The sequence below is a fragment of the Armigeres subalbatus genome, chromosome 3 (assembly GCF_024139115.2).
Source record: "Armigeres subalbatus isolate Guangzhou_Male chromosome 3, GZ_Asu_2, whole genome shotgun sequence".
NCBI lineage: Eukaryota > Metazoa > Arthropoda > Insecta > Diptera > Culicidae > Armigeres > Armigeres subalbatus.
Genome location: NC_085141.1, coordinates 267,867,227 through 267,884,392, shown reverse-complemented (window position 1 = coordinate 267,884,392; position 17,166 = coordinate 267,867,227). Strand labels below are relative to the sequence as shown.

Genomic DNA, 17,166 nt, shown 5'->3' with positions numbered 1-17,166 from the left:
CTGCGTTTTCAATAACAATGATCCATCTCCAATCGATTGCCTAACGTGGTTCCAATTTAAAATACATTTGAATTAACGGTTGCGGATGTTTACACACGTATCGGATGCCAGCCTCAATATCTGTTTTCTGTGTAGACACTTTAGAATTTATTGTTCAACATTGTACTCGATGGCGCTATTAGGACTCAATTAGGGCCTCATTGGAACCGATCGCAGACCAGTAGTGGAGGCTTTTGTCCCATTGGATAGGTATACGGCGAGAATAGGCTTAACCATTAACTCTACCAAGATAAAGTACATGATGACAAGCAGAGATAGAGGAAGACCTAGTGGCGTTGGTGCTGAGGTGGTGCTTGTTGTTTAAAGTTGTTGAAGAATTTGTTTACCTTGGAACGCTTGTGATATGTGACAATGACGTTTCTCGTGAAGTGAAAATACGTATTACTGCTGCGAATAGGGCCTTTTGCGAATTATGCAACCAGCTTAGGTCCCGCAACATGCAGACGGAAACGAAATTTGTTCTTTACAAAACTCTGATTCTACCAGTGGCCCTTTTTGGACATGAATAAAAACTGCGGACCGAAGAGCTTTCGGGGTTTTCGAGCGAACTGCGTACAATACTCGGAGGAAAACTAGAAAATGGTGTGTGGCGTAGACGCATGAATCATGAGCTGTATCAAGTATACAAAGAAAAATATGTTGTGAATCGTATAAAATACGGCAGACTTCAGTGGGCTGGTCACCTAGTGCGAATGTTCGAAGAAAGAATAGCGAAAACAATATTTAACAGGGAACCAGAAAGAGGCCAGCAACTACGTGGAAGGCCACGAACACGATGGCTGCTTTGGTATATTATCGTAACGAAAACTCGAAACCCTTACAAGGGCCCTTATGAAACAACTGTGTCGAACTGAAATTTTAATGCTTGAAAAATAGTTGGCGTTTTTCTAATGTTGGACCTGTGTTGGATAAGCCTTTTCAAAAAAGAAGTAACATGGCAACCCTGCGCATGATGGGACCTTTCTGTTTTTAAAACCCGCTGTCATCATCTTTGCTGATTCAGTCTTCAGTGAATCATTATGGCGGCCGCAGACGTTGAAGTGCAAAAGGTAGTGCTATTTTTGCTAGTTTCTCTGTGCAAGAGAGGAAAAATAATTTTAATTGGTGAAAAATGAACGCGCGGAAATGGGAGATTGTGTGTTAATCGCCAATGATCGGTAGAAAGTGTGCCCTAACAGAGAATGTTTGCTGTCCGGAGGAAAAGTTTAGAATCTACTAAGGGCGTCGCTGTGAATGTTGCAAAATAACTGATGAAAAAAAAAGTTTCAAATTGGACAATTGAAATCAATCATCAAGCAGGTTTGGATGTGAAATGCACGGTTTCAGAGAAGAGGGACTTCCTTGCTTGTCCGGATGTAGATTACTAAATGTTCAGCGGTGCTTCAACGAAATGTGTATCAAATTTTTTTCTAACAAAATATTGTTTATGTTGGATTCTGGGCTGGGAACGGGACGCATTTCCTTGTTTGCTCACACCCAGAGTAGGTACCTACACTGTTACAGAGCCGGTGATTAGGGCTGTGCACAATGGAGGTTTATCGATATCGACAATATTCATTTGGTGATATATCGGTATCGGCGATATATCGGGTTTGAAAATATCGGATATCGGATCGATATCCGATAAAATAAAAAAAATACAGTTTTTACCCGAGTTTGTCTACTATCGATTTTATCACGTTTCTAACTCTAATTTGTCACTCCAAAACCATTTGAAAATTTTAGTCGCTCTTATTCATCTTGGTAAAACACCGCAAACGACAATAATTTTCATGAAATAACTTTCACCGCCTGTGGTTTATTATGAATGATTTTAGATTTCCTGTCGAGGATTTTGTAAGCTTTATCGTTCATGCGTTTTGCCTTTCGTCTTAGTGGGTACTGATGCGCCCAATTTCTCAACACCAGACACAATGGACATTTAAAAAATGTGATTGGCTTGCTACATATGTTTTAAAGGATGTAGTCAGTGAGCCAGTGTATGTAGTTGATTTAATTGGGCATCATCATTACATCGATTACAAAAATTTATCGATATCGGCGATATCTGAGTTCAATGATATCGGATATCGTATCGATAAATTTCATCCGATAATATCGATATTATCGATTTTATCGATATTTGCACAGCCCTACCGGTGATGCTGAAAGATTGCGGCCAGACCAATGGTTTTCATGTTCTCGTTGCCATCCTTCGTTTCCATTCACTTACATGCATCGCAATAATATTAGGGTGCCTCATACAATCGCGACTTGCAGGAATGGTGTTTTCCCATAACTAAAATTTTAAACATTCTGGATAAAAAAATCTAATTCGAGTCAATTTTTTGTCGAAAATTAGTTTCTTTTGCCGCTTGATGGGATTTAGCAGAACTCAGACCATTTGATGGGGGTTCAGCCAAACTGCCGCACCAAGTGGATTTTTGACTGACTTGTGATATTTTGTTCACAACAAGAAAACGGAAATCATTTCATATTAATTCATATGCATATTTGTTGGAGGATATCCACAGAGTTTGAGAGATATCCGATACTATTTGTTATTAATTAAACCTGCTAACCAAAAGTTTGGGCAGAAAATTGAGTAAGTTTTTGTTGGCGCTTGGTGCGATTTTTTCAGAACCCCGGCCATTTGACACAAAAATTTAAAAATTTAATGGATCTGATAAATTTCCAAATATTTCGAATGCTAAATAGCATAGGGATGATATTTGAGTCTCAATAATTGTCAGACGACTAAAGTATTTCTTCCATACAATTCAATTCAATTCAATTATCTTTTTATCGAAATAGAATTGGAACACCCTAACTAACATACATTCATCGTCTTATATTTGCCTACGCGCTGTAATCACGAGATGCATTCCCAGAAATGCATTTCGTCTTATGAATGAATGGTTTTATTTATAGCCGTCGAGAACATTAATTGCACGCATAATTATTATCGTCTGTATGAAAGAATAGTCTTTCAATACATTGTCTCCAATTATCTCCAACACTGCAAAGAAATTTGATTACGAACGATATTTTATTGGTTGTCTATTCAGAAGGAGCTTATGACATGATAAAGTGTATCTGAATGTCAAAGTTATTTCACCTTATTTTCATTTACATAAAATCACTTAAAATACCTCATAATCTAAAGAGGCTATAACACTTAATTTCATAAAAGAAAGCATGTTCGAGCTTCACAATCTAGTAGAAGCACCATGTATCAGTGAAATTTTTACACCTGCAATTTAAGTCGGATGTACGTGACAAGCTCGCCAATTCCATCGAATGCCAAATTTGAACAAACTACCCAACCAACGCGAAAAGTTCCAAAGTTGATTAATTTGTTGTTGATAGAAATTTCGCCTCTACTGCATACCTAGTTGGAACACGGTTTGCATTAGCACTGGAGAAAAATCGATCCAATATCAACACCCCGTTTTGGATTACTATACGTGTTGCTTTTCTTGTTCTTTTTTAGCTTGCTTTCCCCGTTGAATTAAATTGATGTAGGTGAAATTGATTCACCATCATCATCAATCTGGGTGAAGCTCTAACACGAAACAGTTATGTTAGGTAAACCAACATATCGGCGTAATAAACAGATGGTTGATTAGATTTTCGCCTCGGTTTGTGAGATTCGGATTTCAGAAAAATCGTGTTTTTATTCCCATTTTTATGTTTGTGACTATTAGCCCAAAGCTCTAGGTCGCAATATTTACAAGCAACCACCGTCAATACTTCTTTATGAGTTACAAATATCTCTAACTTCGAATGATAATTTCGATTTCTGAAGTATGGATTTGATTTAAAATTCATAACACGTAATAATTCGTCCCAAATCAGACCTCAGTCAATAAATTGAAACCTTAGATCAGGACAGGGAGCGAAAGTGATAGCCGTGAAAGGCTAAAGAATTTGATCATTATCATATGATATGCACTCGTGCCATAAAGATAGAACTGTCCATTCATTGACCGATTGTATGTATCGTGATTTCTTATTTCGACGGCCAATTCAATCAGTGAAAGCTTTTATTACGACAACAATGCAGAGACTGATTTTCCAGTTTTGCTTCGCCCGCCATCGTCATCTCTCGGTCTGTCGGTTTCTTCTTTTCTCTTTCCTTTTGTCCCGCAACAATTTTGGACCTCACGCGCGTTTGGGTCTTTACCAGTCAGTGGTGAGTCGAAGATTGGGGTGGAATATAAATTAGATAAACAAACGCGTAACAATGTTGGGCTACTCTACTGGACCGACAACCCTAATAGGTATCGAATTTCGCTTTGTTTTTCTTTTGATGTGAATGATGGGATGGCAACTAATCGAAACAAATAACAATTTGAATCCGGTGGTAGTCGTGCATATGTACATGTCTGAAATTGCATCAAACTCATTTTGATACAGCAATAACAGCGTTGCTAGCAGCTATGTAGCATTAACTGGGTCTCTTACATTGCACAAATTATCCATTACTATTCTACGAACAGATCTGTCTAAACTGTGCGCTGGTGCTTTTTATAAATAATGCATTTAGCGAATGCTCTTCTCCTGATAGGCGAAGCATGACCACCACTCTTTTAGACACAATTGAAATAAACACCGTAGATAGATGATAGCCGCCGTAAGTCGGAGTCGGACTCGGACAAGCTGCACTTCATCCACTTACCATTCACCTCAAACCAGTGGAAAGAGGTGTCGATATATGCCTACGATATGTTACAATAACATTTGGTAGCAAGAAATCTTGTTCGAGCGCGCAAACTAGTTTGAAACTTGATCACTCAAAGATAATTTTTGTTTTGGTATTATTTAATACTTAATCCATGTTTGAGTAGACGAATTAAAAGTAGAGGCACCCCTCCGAAATTAGTCAAAGGATGAAAATACTGTTGCATAAGTTGGAAAATTTCATTTTGGCTGGCTGTTTGTCAAAAAGGGTTTTTCTTGAATACATAAATCATATATGTACTAATGATTGAAGCCACAATCTGGCTAAAAAAAAATGTTTTAAAAGTTTAGGTAGCCTCAAAATAAAAATGAAATATTTTTGACAAAAACTCGATGCGTAAAAATAAAATTCGATGAAAACAATAACCATAATCTGAAAATTTTTGGCAGTCCCAATCCCAAAGCCTTAGGGAAAAATCCTTTCCTCAACTTTTTTTAAACAACTAAACTTTACGTTTCAATAATTAAAAATCTTTCAAAAATTCCAATTGTTCTCGAATTTAGCATGAAGCATAGATGCGCGGCTACAAAGCAAAACCGTGCTGCGGGCGGCTGAGTTCATTCCACGGTTCGGTTTATGAAATTGCGTTATTGAAATTGTGTCGACTTCCCTGGGCATAGAAACCTTATAGTGTGGAAGTGCCTAATAAACTTGAACACAAAGCTGCAAGGCGGCAATATCTCAGTAAGGAATAAAAAATTTCACTTTATTTCCATACAACATTCACATCAACAACATTAAGGTTCTATTTCGGCTATGCTATGCTAAAATAACAGCGATTTTAGCAATGCTGTTTTCACAACTTGTGCACTGCTAGAATTTCTATTAGCTTCATATTTGTTGCTCGCCCAGAGGTAAACCAGCCAAGGGCTGAAAACCTCTATAATAAAGAATGAAAAAAATATATCGCTTGCTTGCGGTATCTATGCATTATGTTCTTTGTTGCTTTACTCGCTCCTACTATGAGCAATAAATATTGAGCTCACCGATAAACGCTATTAAATCAATTATGTTGATCAATACATACTTTTTTCCAAACCCAAAAATATGTTTTATGAATGAACGCAGCGCTATAACATGTAAAAGAGTAGTTTATTTGAAGATCAGTTTAATGAATCGGTAGAATAACTTTTTATAGAAAAAAAGATTACTATGATGGATTGTACCAAATGTTTGGGTTCCTTTGATTACATTACTTTCTCAATCGTGTAATCTTATGTCGTTTTCGTTTTTGCGGTGTAGCTACACTCGTGCTACACTTTTGCACCGAAAATGTTCGTTTTTGATTTTCGTGCTACACCAGTGTAGCATTTTTCTTGCACTGGAACAAGCAGTGTAGCACCAGAAAAAATCAGAGTGTGCCGTGTAGTGTAGTTTGTTGTCAAGTTTCTCACGTTGTTATTGTTTTCTTTTTATGGTATCCAACAGGTATCCATAACAAACAAACCCAACTGCACTCAAAACGTTCGTTTTTGCCGTGCAAAATGCTGCACTAAACGGTGTCGCTACACCCCAAAAACGAAAACGACATTAAATTCTGCTTCACTATTTGACATCTTCCGCTATTTAATGACTTTGTAAAAACTTATTGATCGGCCGAGTGATAGGCTAATTCATTGATCTTGAGTGCCATCTACTTTAACTTTTTGATCATGCCTTCAGCAATGTGATCCCTGATGAAATATTATTTAAACATCGGTGTGTTTATTGCGTTTCGTTTCCAGCAAGATGAATACAGTACAGTGGTGTATTCATCTTGGTTTGTAAGCTTTTTGCCATCACTTGTCTCGTCATAAGACGAGTTTGTACAATCCCATTTAATTCCACCACTTAATTGTACCTTGACTTCGAGTCCGGTACAAGACACTGAAGACGACCTTACTGTTGAGGTCGAAATACGTATCCTGTCAAGGTACAATTAAGTGGTGGAATTAAATGGAATTGTACAAACTCGTCTCATGACAAGTGAAGACATTCCACTAAAAAGCTCAAAATAATTTTCTTACCTTTTTGCCATGCCAATACAACCTTTTACATTATCAGAAAAGATTATTGGAGTTCATATCACTTAGCTTATCATAGCTTACAAGAAAAAAAAAAGGATTTTCTAAAATTACCTTTTCGTCGACCGGTTTCAGGTTCGATGCTGCCCACAAAGCTCGATGGCCCTGGGGCCCTGACCTGGCAGGTCACTTTTTAGTGAATTGGTCATTATTTTAAGATTAGTCACTAAGCAGCACCGCTATTTTTGCGCCGCTGGAAAAAAAAATACATGTAGGTACTTCCAGTCAACAGGTTTGCACTACTTTTTCCTTTATTGTTATTTATTGTCAACAGGTGAAATGGTCACCCCAATGACCGTTACTTAAACCTAAATACATTAGTATTGTCAAGGATAACATAAAACACGTCTGAAATTTCACTTATTAGTTTCTCGTGACACATTAAAATTAAACACAGAATAACATCTATCTATTGAATAGACGAAACATACTTCGTACGGGCTCGTGTAGCCCATAGTTAGTTCTGGATGCAGGAAGATTGAAGAACGAGTGCGTTCGGAGAGTACGGTAGCGTGTGTTGATGTCCAGCATGCTAAGCAGTGTTGGGCAGTCGATGTCTGCTTGTAAAAGGTCGCTGATGAAGCAAGCTTTAGTCACATTACGTATTGCCTCAAGCGAATCGAGATTGATGAGCATGCAATGGTTACTATAGCTGGGAAGGTTGACTAGATCTCTCCATCTCAAATGTCGTAGAGTAACAAAGAGCGGACAAATTTGCGTTGGATAGTTTCGATGCGCTGAATTTCATGCGGATAATACTGGGACCAGACGACCGAGGAATATTCCAATATTGGTCGAACAGTGGCAACAAAACAATGATTTTAGGCAGTACATATCACGGAATTTCTTAGCAAATCGGAAAAGGAAACCTAGCTGTGAAGATGCCTTCGAAACAATATATGCTTCGTGGTTCTAGACCAAAACATCTAGGTCTTTGACTGTCGATTCTCGTTGAAGCTGTTTATCTGCCAAAGCGTATTCATGCTGGAAAAGAGAGTGTTTGCGTCCAAAAGATATGACAGAGCATTTAGCGACATTGAGCGTCATTCGGTTGATGCGGCACCATTCTGCAAAGGATTCAAACTGTTGTTGCAGAAACATTGCGTCTTGAGTTTGCTTGATACAATAATACAGTTTCAAGTCGTCAGCGTACGATAACTTTAGACATTTCAAAACAAAGTTGACGTCATTCAGAAACGGTCCAAGAAACATTCAGAAACAGAAACGGTCCAAGAGGACTACCCTGTGGAACGCCGGATCGGACTGCAAACGGTGAGGAAATGTGATCACCGCCATACTGCGCCCTGATAAATAGGATTGAAGGCAGCTGAGCAGAGCGTTATTTATGCCTAATTTGTCAAATTTTGCTATGGCAATCTGGTGATTCATTTTGTCGAATGCAGCAGAAAGATCTGTATAGATTGCATCCACCTGATGGCCATTCTCTATTTTTTTGTCTTATTACACAGGAAGTGAGGCACGCTAGGTTAGTGGTCGTTGAACGTTTGGGCATAAACCCGTGTTAATCGTTTGAAATGTAATGGGCGTAGCTTGAAGTCAATTCGCCAAGAACAAACAACTCAAATAGCTTGGAAACGGTGCACAAGGCATCTATTCCCCGGTAGTTTGATACGGTCCTCTTGCGGCCCTTTTTGAAAACTGGAAATACATATGACTGCTTTCTGCACACCGGAAACACCCCGGAAGTCAACGAGAGGTTGAATACTGCAGTAAGTGGTCTGACAAGCGACTCTGCGCAACGTTTTGTCCCTTGGTCCTAATTGCGAGAACACTAAGTTAACCGAACCGAAGTGACTATCGATCAACTCCGCATCATTGATTCGATCGGGAGGGATGTAAAGAACGCAGATAAAGAGATGCCGCCATCAGCAGTAGTTACAGCGACCCACAATTGCTCAACCGACGAGTTTCCAGGAGGATTCACTAAGCAAAATTTGAAGCAGGAGAAAACAGCTAACAGAACACCCCCTCCAGTGTTTTTGTTACTGTTAGAAGATGGTATTATTGTTGAGCCAGGTTTCGGTGAAGGCATAGACGCCGTAGCAGCCATCGCTAAGGGCCAAATGATAATCGGCAAAAGAACTATTGATCCCGCCGACGTTTTGGTAGTATATCAATACATTCGAAGATTCTTGAACCGCACGCAAAAAAAAACATTCCTCATGCCTTCCGTATCCTAACGGAACTATCAATACTTTCGCCTCTAATTCTATCATGAACATGTACGTCTAAATTTGGAAGATGATATTAGCATTTCCATATCATTGTAAATCGTTTAACTTCACGTAGAAGTAACACACACAAAATCATTAATTTAGCGCACGCCTATTACTTGAAACATCCGGTAACATGGAGTTGAACTGGCGTGGAGATGGTGTAGCAATACTGGAAATCGGAATGCTTTCAGGTACAGAGGATACTGGTAACTGATTGTTCTTGCCGGTTATACACGCAAAAAAATATTGCAGTCAAAACTACCATTCCGAGAGTTATTTTAAGAATATGCACCGACGATTTTCAGCAGATAACAAATCTCTTTAATTTTGCCATGCGCGCAGTAAAAATCAACTGTGGCCCATGCGGAATGTTGTCACATGAACTGAAACAGTGGTGATTTTCTCTGAAACCATGGTAAAATTTACTGAAATTTCATGGTTGTTTTAAAAACAGAGCGTAGTCTACAAAATAGTAGTTTTTACCGCGGATTTTTTTTCTGTGTAGGATTTCGGAAGACCCCGTCTCCCAACTCAGACGCAGGACCGGGACGGCTGCTGGTCGCTGGCAACGGAAGCTCGACTGCTCTGAGAGGAATAGGGGCTTCCTTACAGCTAGTATCGATTGTGCGTCCCGGTGAACGATATGACGACTGGGTTGCAGCGGCTTGATGATGAGGTCCGGAAGTACTGTGTGATGCTTGTAGGCACGGCATTCGGGTGGATTCGCTGGAAATCGGGAAACTTTCATACGGAGACTGAGATGATGGCTGATCATACTTGCCGAAAGTTGGTGTCCGGAAGACCTCGTCTCCCAACTCACACGCATACTGCAAAAACCGGGTGAAAAAGAATCCACGTGTCTTGGAGGGACTCGAACCCTCAAGCTCCTACTCTCTAGTTAGGCGTAATAACCCCTACTCAACAAGACCACTTAAAGCTCTATTTTGCTAATTGAATATCTTTCGGATGCTTGATTTGTCCATTCGTCACATGTGCTTTACTGTTGTATATCCACAGTCAAGCGAGCCCACATTGTTTATTATCAAGAACTTCACACACTATTCGGATTTGCGAATAGTCAACTCATCAAAGCAGTCTTGTTTAGACAGCTTGAAGCTGGAATAGATGTATTTTAGTATTATTAGAGATAATTAATTATACAGTAGTTGGATAACTCACAACAAGTTTTCTTCACCCTCGCTTGCAAGCTATGAAATACTCGTCCCGAAATTTCCTTTCTTCTCTCAACCGACAAATTAGTGAAACGGTCTAAATAAAAGTTCAATTAACACTTAGATAGATTAGCGCCAAAGTATGAGCTACTTACTGGTTTAAAGGACGAAATTTATCTAACTGATGATGCACGTGAGCAATTCTCTGTGAAATCTTTATTTTTTTCGAGATTTCAATTTTGTATTTTTTTTATTTCCCTAAGATTTCGCGTGTACATTGTGTTCAAAATCATAACTTGCATCATTGGCTTGCCATTATGACTCTAGCCCAACTTTTGACAAGAGCCTAAGCAAAAACACTTTAAACACTCCTGTTATAGTTGGCAACAGGTAACCGAATGTCTGGCGGCTACACACTGAGGGTACTGAGAGTCGAGCCCCATCAAAGGGGAAATGGTTACCTCCAATACATTTTTCAAATCAATATCTTCCACATAATCTACATATTCACAAATGAGTTTTCAGAACATTGTTTAATCCCCGGAATATAGGCAATCAACTTTGATTGAACTGAACCTGAGTTGCGTGCTCTTGCCTACGCAATGCGGTCGGGTCTGAGCTTGACGACCGACTGGCAAATAGCTCACACAACCTCACTTGATCAGTTCAATGGCTGATGAAGAGTGTGTTGCCGCCAGACATTCTAAATACTCACGCTCCTCTAATGTGAACGTGTACTATACACGTGTGGAAGTATTGGCTTGACAAATGGATTGCGAGTGGTTTGACTATGCGTCCAATTTGGGAATCTCGAACTCATTCAGTAGCCGCTAGGTTGCGAAAGCCGACGGAGGTCCTTCATAGCTTAGGGAAGATCCATAAAGTACGTCACGCAAAAATCGGCGATTTTCAACCCCCCCTCCCCCCTTCGTCACACTTTTTGTATAAAACCTCTAAAATTTTTGTATGAATCGTCACGCTGCTCGGAACCCCCCCCCCCTTGAAGCGTGACGTACTTTGTGGATGGCCCCTTAGTTGGTTAAAGCACCAGTCTAGCGTACTGAGAGCCGTGGGTTCGAGTCCCATCGAAGGGATCGAAGTGGTTACCTGCAATAAATTTTTCAAATCAATATCTTCCACATATTGTACATATTCACATATGAGCTTTCAGTACCTACTTCTAATTACCACAATTTTAGATTAGGGGTCGTACACTAATTACGTAAGCACTTATGGGGGGAGGGGGGGTCTGCCATTTTCTTACGCTCCATATAAATAAAAAATGATTTGTATGGGAAAAATCTTACATGGGGGGAGGGGGGGTTGAAAAACCCTGAAAAATTGCTTACGTAATTAGTGTACGGCCCCTTAAATATTTAACCAAATTTTTTAAATTTCCACGAACTGGTCAAAGCTTCGGTTCAATATTATTTAAGGTCACTCCTGACAGAATCCAAGATTAAAAGTGCTCGCGTTTTCGGGGGCACACCACTCGATTCAGAGGCGGCGCACAACAGTTACTGTCATTTTTGTTGATTTGGCTTTGCTGCGTCGCAGCATGCGTGAAATAATAAAAATGACAGTTGTGCGTTGCTTCCGTATCGAGTGGTGTTCCCCCGAAAACGCGAGCACTTTTAATCTTAGATTCCGTCAGGAGTGACCTTAATAGATTTTACCAAATTATTTCTCTTCTTCTTATGCTATACTTCGTATTCCACTGATCTGACGTCTGTCTGTCAATTCTGACAGCGACTGTTACTACAATTCGGAATTCTCCACAAGGTTATCCGTGGTACAGGGATCCCTCGTTTTTCCGAACATATCCCCGGCTCGTAATCCTGTTCCGGAACTGTCATCCGGAGCAGCGTTACCTTCAGTAATCTCCAGGACCGCCAAGTTGGAGGCACCCCGCCTAATCACTCCGTTGTTGGTTCTCGCTCGATGCGATTGATGACGATCGATGACTATTGACTACTCTAAAACATGCTTAGCCTCGGTTCCCATCTACGACGTAAACCAAGTTCCCTTTCTTCAAAGGCATTGATTCGACGCTTAATGTTAGGGACATATTCTTTCATCCAGCGTTCCCAGTAAACACATGCAGTTGCACTGGTCCAAAATACTTCGACTGCGCGTCACCGAAGTAACTACGTTGGATCTTCAGCTTTCCTATTTCAGGAAACGTACTAGCCCACGATGTCCATTTCTTGTACGACTCGTCGTCAATTTCAGTGTCCCAGTCGCACCCGGAACGCCACAGGTCCTGTACCAGCATTTTTCCTAACGTCGTGAATGGAGCTAATAAACCCATCCGATCAAAAAGCGTCATGACCATACTGAGAACTTCCCTTTTCGTTGGTTTTCGGGGCTGCTCTAACGCTATTTCGGCTCTTGGTGGAATAGCATATGATAAGACATCTCGATGAGGATTCCAACCACCCAGCACTCTTTCGTTTTCGGTGCCTTTGTCTAGGTGAAAATGCACTGACTCGGTGGTTGTTACTTCCCCTAGACCTTCAAGTACCAGCGGCGAATTTGATGTCCAATTTGTAACTTCGAAACCCGCTAGAGCGTTGATGAAACGCGCCTCCTTTGCGCTCCGCAATGTTTCCTCCGCGGTGTCCAAACTGTCGAAATGGTCGCTCACATACGTCTGATTAACGATGGCTTCAGCAGAAACAGGAAACCGTGCAGCGTGTTTCTTGAATTCGTGATGCTGGAAAATCGCGCCCTGATTTTTGCAACTACATCTATAACATCCGAGAAATGTCGACCGTCGATCAGCACGTTGTCTATCTGTGAGCAAGTGTCTCGATCGAATCGATGTATGTATGTTAAAATCTGAAGTCTATTGAAATCGGTGGAAACTACCTCCATGTTCCGTCTTCTTGTCGCCGTTTCAGCAGATTTGATACCTGACTAAAGTGCGCAAATATTTTCTTTAATTATACTTTGCGCAAATACTTCTTTTAAATTATAGCTTCAACTAATAAAAAATGCCTATTATTTTTATTTTCAGCACGAGCTCCCCCGAACGTTGAAACTGTCCGGCCATGTCGGGTTCGACAGCATGCCGGACCAGCTGGTCAGCAAGAGCGTCCAGAATGGGTTCGTGTTCAACATCCTGTGCATCGGAGAAACCGGTCTCGGCAAGTCCACCCTGATGGACTCGTTGTTCAACACGAACTTCGAATCTCAACCGAGCCCGCACTCGTTGCCGAACGTAAAGTTGAAGGCCCATACGTACGAGCTGCAGGAGAGCATGGTCAGACTGAAGGTAATTGTCCCTAAATGGTAAAAGATTTTTTGAAGGTAATGGTTCATTTATTTTGTAGTTGACGATCTGTGACACCGTTGGATATGGAGATCAAATCAATAAAGACGACTCGTTCAAATCTGTGGTCGATTACATCGATCAGCAGTTCGAAACTTTCTTACAAGAGGAGCTCAAAATTAAACGGTCGTTGGCTTCGTATCACGACAGTCGTACGCACATTTGTCTTTATTTTATATGCCCAACAGGGCATGGCTTGAAGTCGCTGGATTTGGTTTGCATGAAGAAGTTGGATTCGAAAGTCAATATCATTCCGATTATTGCCAAAGCAGATACCATTTCCAAGACGGAATTGTCCAAATTCAAAGCCAAAATAAACGACGAGCTGAGGAATAATGGAGTTCAGATTTACCACTTCCCAACAGACGACGAATCAGTAGCGGAAATCAACTCCACCATGAACTCACACATTCCGTTCGCTGTGGTGGGCAGCACGGATTTTGTCCGCGTTGGAAACAAAACTGTTCGAGCGCGCCAGTATCCATGGGGCACGGTACAGGTCGAAAACGAGGCTCATTGTGACTTTGTCAAGCTTCGAGAAATGCTGATCCGTACCAATATGGAGGATATGCGCGAGAAGACGCACACGAGACACTACGAACTCTATCGCCAGAAGCGTCTGGAGCAGATGGGATTCACCGATGTCGACAGTGATAACAAACCAGTTTCGTTCCAACAGACGTTCGAAGCCAAGCGGAGCAACCATCTTGCCGAATTACAGGCCAAGGAGGACGAGGTTCGGCAAATGTTTGTCGTTCGTGTGAAGGAAAAGGAGGCGGAGCTTAAAGAAAGCGAGAAAGATGTAAGTTTTCTTTTTAATAAATTTGATATAGGTAATGGTTACCCAGTTTCACAAATTGTTCAGATAGACTACAAATGCTAAGACGTAAAAGTTTTAGCATAATTGATAGAACGTATTTTCCTATATTAAACATTATGTCTGATTCTCCTTGCAGCTGCATGCCAAGTTTGATAAACTAAAGAAAGATCATGCTGAGGAAAAACGCAAACTGGAAGAATCTCGAAAGAAGCTAGAAGAGGAATTTGTTGAATTTAATCGCCGCAAGTCACAAATGGCTGCTTCGCATCACACTCTTACGCTGGGTAAGAGCAAAAAGAAATGAAACTTGTAGATAACCGGACGAACGACTCCTTAGATTCTTCTTCGATGAAGAAAAATGTCGTCATTTTAATTCCACCACTACCGAATTCCGAATTTCTACCGGTCCCATCAAATGCTAAAATGCTTGAGGTAAGTTGTATAGCCTGTGCTTCTCAATAGTAAACTTCATCGTGAATTTTAGAAAGTCTAGTGCTTTAACTTGTTTTATTCTTATGTGATCAGTCCAACTGATACACCGAACGCCAAAAGACCAACGTAGCTGCAAAGTGCATATAAAATCCATGATTTTCCATTCTTGTAAGTACAAAGTATTTGAGAGTTTTCAAAAAATACGGTTCAAATTCAGCACAGTCACAGACAATTTCATCTTGATGTGAAACTCTAATCATGTAGCTTAATAATAGTAATTTTTAAATAGCAAAAATTGCATATTTTTAACGGTCGCTAAGCTTCAAATTCCGATTAAATATAACGCACAGTACAATCTCACCGAACGAATCATTTCGGTGTTGATAGGTGAGAATTTGAAAACTCGTGCGTCACAAAAAAAGCTTAAAGACAGCTGGCAAGTTAAATACGAAATTGTCTAGATAAATAGCACAACAATTATAATACAAATAATGTTTTATGACAAAAACTGCAAACACTATGATGGCACTCAAGAATAGAACAAGCAATGGGCTACAAACTATATCGATCGAGTTATATCTGTCACATAATATATAGGATTCCATCTTATCAGATAACAAGTGGTAGTCTTCACTACTTCCAAAATATGTGCATTTAGGTTGATTTGAATTACGTCAGGAGTATTCTCAAATTGTACTTGGATCATGACCATTTTCATTATTTTTAACATTCTTATCTTCATTCAAAAACTTTTCATGAGAAATATATTAGTTTTAAACGTTCTAGGTTTAAATAATTTAAAGATGCAGTGGCTCTCCCAAATATATATTATATGGTCTACGTATATTCTATAACTGATATAACGCCGCGTTTTTAATAATGTAGAAAATTGAGAAAGCATTTATCGAGTCGGTTGCTAATCAACATTTCATAAAAAAAATCGGTTCATCGTTGAACATTGTTTCTGCATTTCTTCCGACATACACACTAATTCTGCCGATGATGTTAATGATCAAGTTTATTTTAGACATTTTCCTCTTCATTGGCGCAAAATCTATACTTAAGCACTTTACGGTTGCTACTGATGAGGTCGATGTGATTCGAATGTCGTTGGATCAAAAGTGACCTGTGATGATAGTGCTAATCATCTCTACCTAGTGTTAGTAAAAAACATATTAAAAAATCTTAGAATAAATAATAAGTAGATACGCTATTGAAGAACGAGACACTGAGACGAACTTAATGTTGAGGTCGAAATTCGTGTCTCGAAAGTTAAAAATTGGGGACATCATTTGTAATAATACTACCCCACAATAATAGGTGCACCCCATTTTTTAGGATGACTTTTTGCATTTCTCGTACAACAAAGTTGTTCCAAAGGCTATCATCAAAGCATAAAATATTCACTTTCATGAAGAACATTCACTCCGACTTTTGACATTCGTGTTTTGATTATTCAAAACATAGAATAATTTACTCAGTTTACTTCTTTAAGCTAGTTGCCAAGCTACCACACGGAAGTGCACTAGAGTATCGGACTCGGTGGGTCAACCTACCTATAGAAGAGTTATCCCACTCGCGCTGCCATCTGACAACCGAAGTCACCCTGATGCGTTTACGGGCTACTCTGGTGCCACGTAGCTCGAAACACTCATCGTCTTCCCGGACATCCAATCCACCACCGTGCTGATCGCGTGTGCTGCGGTCAGTTCTACCTCGGGAATTGACTCCTCGTAGACCTTTAAGGTTACGTCATCGGCAAAGCCGACGATCTTAACACCAGGAAGGAACGTTAACTTCAGAACCCCAGTTCAATCAAAGTTAATTGCCTATATTGGGGATTAAACCACCCATTTTGGACATTAATTTACAATGTTATGAAAACTCATATGCTGCCGTAATCTGAAAAAGTGACGTAACAGCCATTTTACAACATGCATGATTTCCATTTTTCTGTTAAAGAGCTCGATGAGTAGTACTCGTTAACACTGTTTTTGGAAAATGGCGTATACGTCACTTTTTCAGATTACGGCAGTATGTGCATGTGTACATTATGTGGAAAATAATGATTTGAAAAATGTATTGGAGGCGTTCCCTTCCCAAGCTTTCCAAAATCTGGTACAACCCCTACCGGCAGTCTAAGCCGGTGTAACGATAGCTCGATGGCATCCCAGCTTGCGCTGTTGAATGCGTTCTTCACATCAAGTGTCACTAACGGACCTAACAGGGATCCCCGGACCTCGGATGTTGCACGCCATAGTTGATCTTAAAGCGAATTGCTAGATTACCACTATGGGTGTAACTCTCGTCCACCCTCCAGTCCAA

General features: G+C 40.1%; 1 protein-coding gene across 2 annotated transcripts; it reads left to right on the top strand.

Moving 5' to 3' along the window:
* The first annotated feature begins 995 nt into the window (after positions 1–995).
* On the top strand, positions 996–15,704 carry LOC134224146 (septin-2). Of its 2 annotated transcripts, XR_009982856.1 has the most exons (5): positions 996–1,109; positions 13,275–13,532; positions 13,591–14,391; positions 14,546–14,841; positions 14,935–15,704. XR_009982856.1 is itself a non-coding variant. In XM_062703415.1 (4 exons), the coding sequence occupies exons 1-4, from the start codon at positions 1,080–1,082 to the stop codon at positions 14,711–14,713; spliced, it is 1,257 nt and encodes a 418-aa protein (XP_062559399.1). In that variant the 5' UTR covers positions 996–1,079; the 3' UTR covers positions 14,714–15,704. The 2 variants fall into 2 exon arrangements, 1 of the variants encoding a protein (XP_062559399.1); XM_062703415.1 differs by having other exon boundaries at positions 14,546–15,704.
* Positions 15,705–17,166: the final 1,462 nt, after the last annotated feature.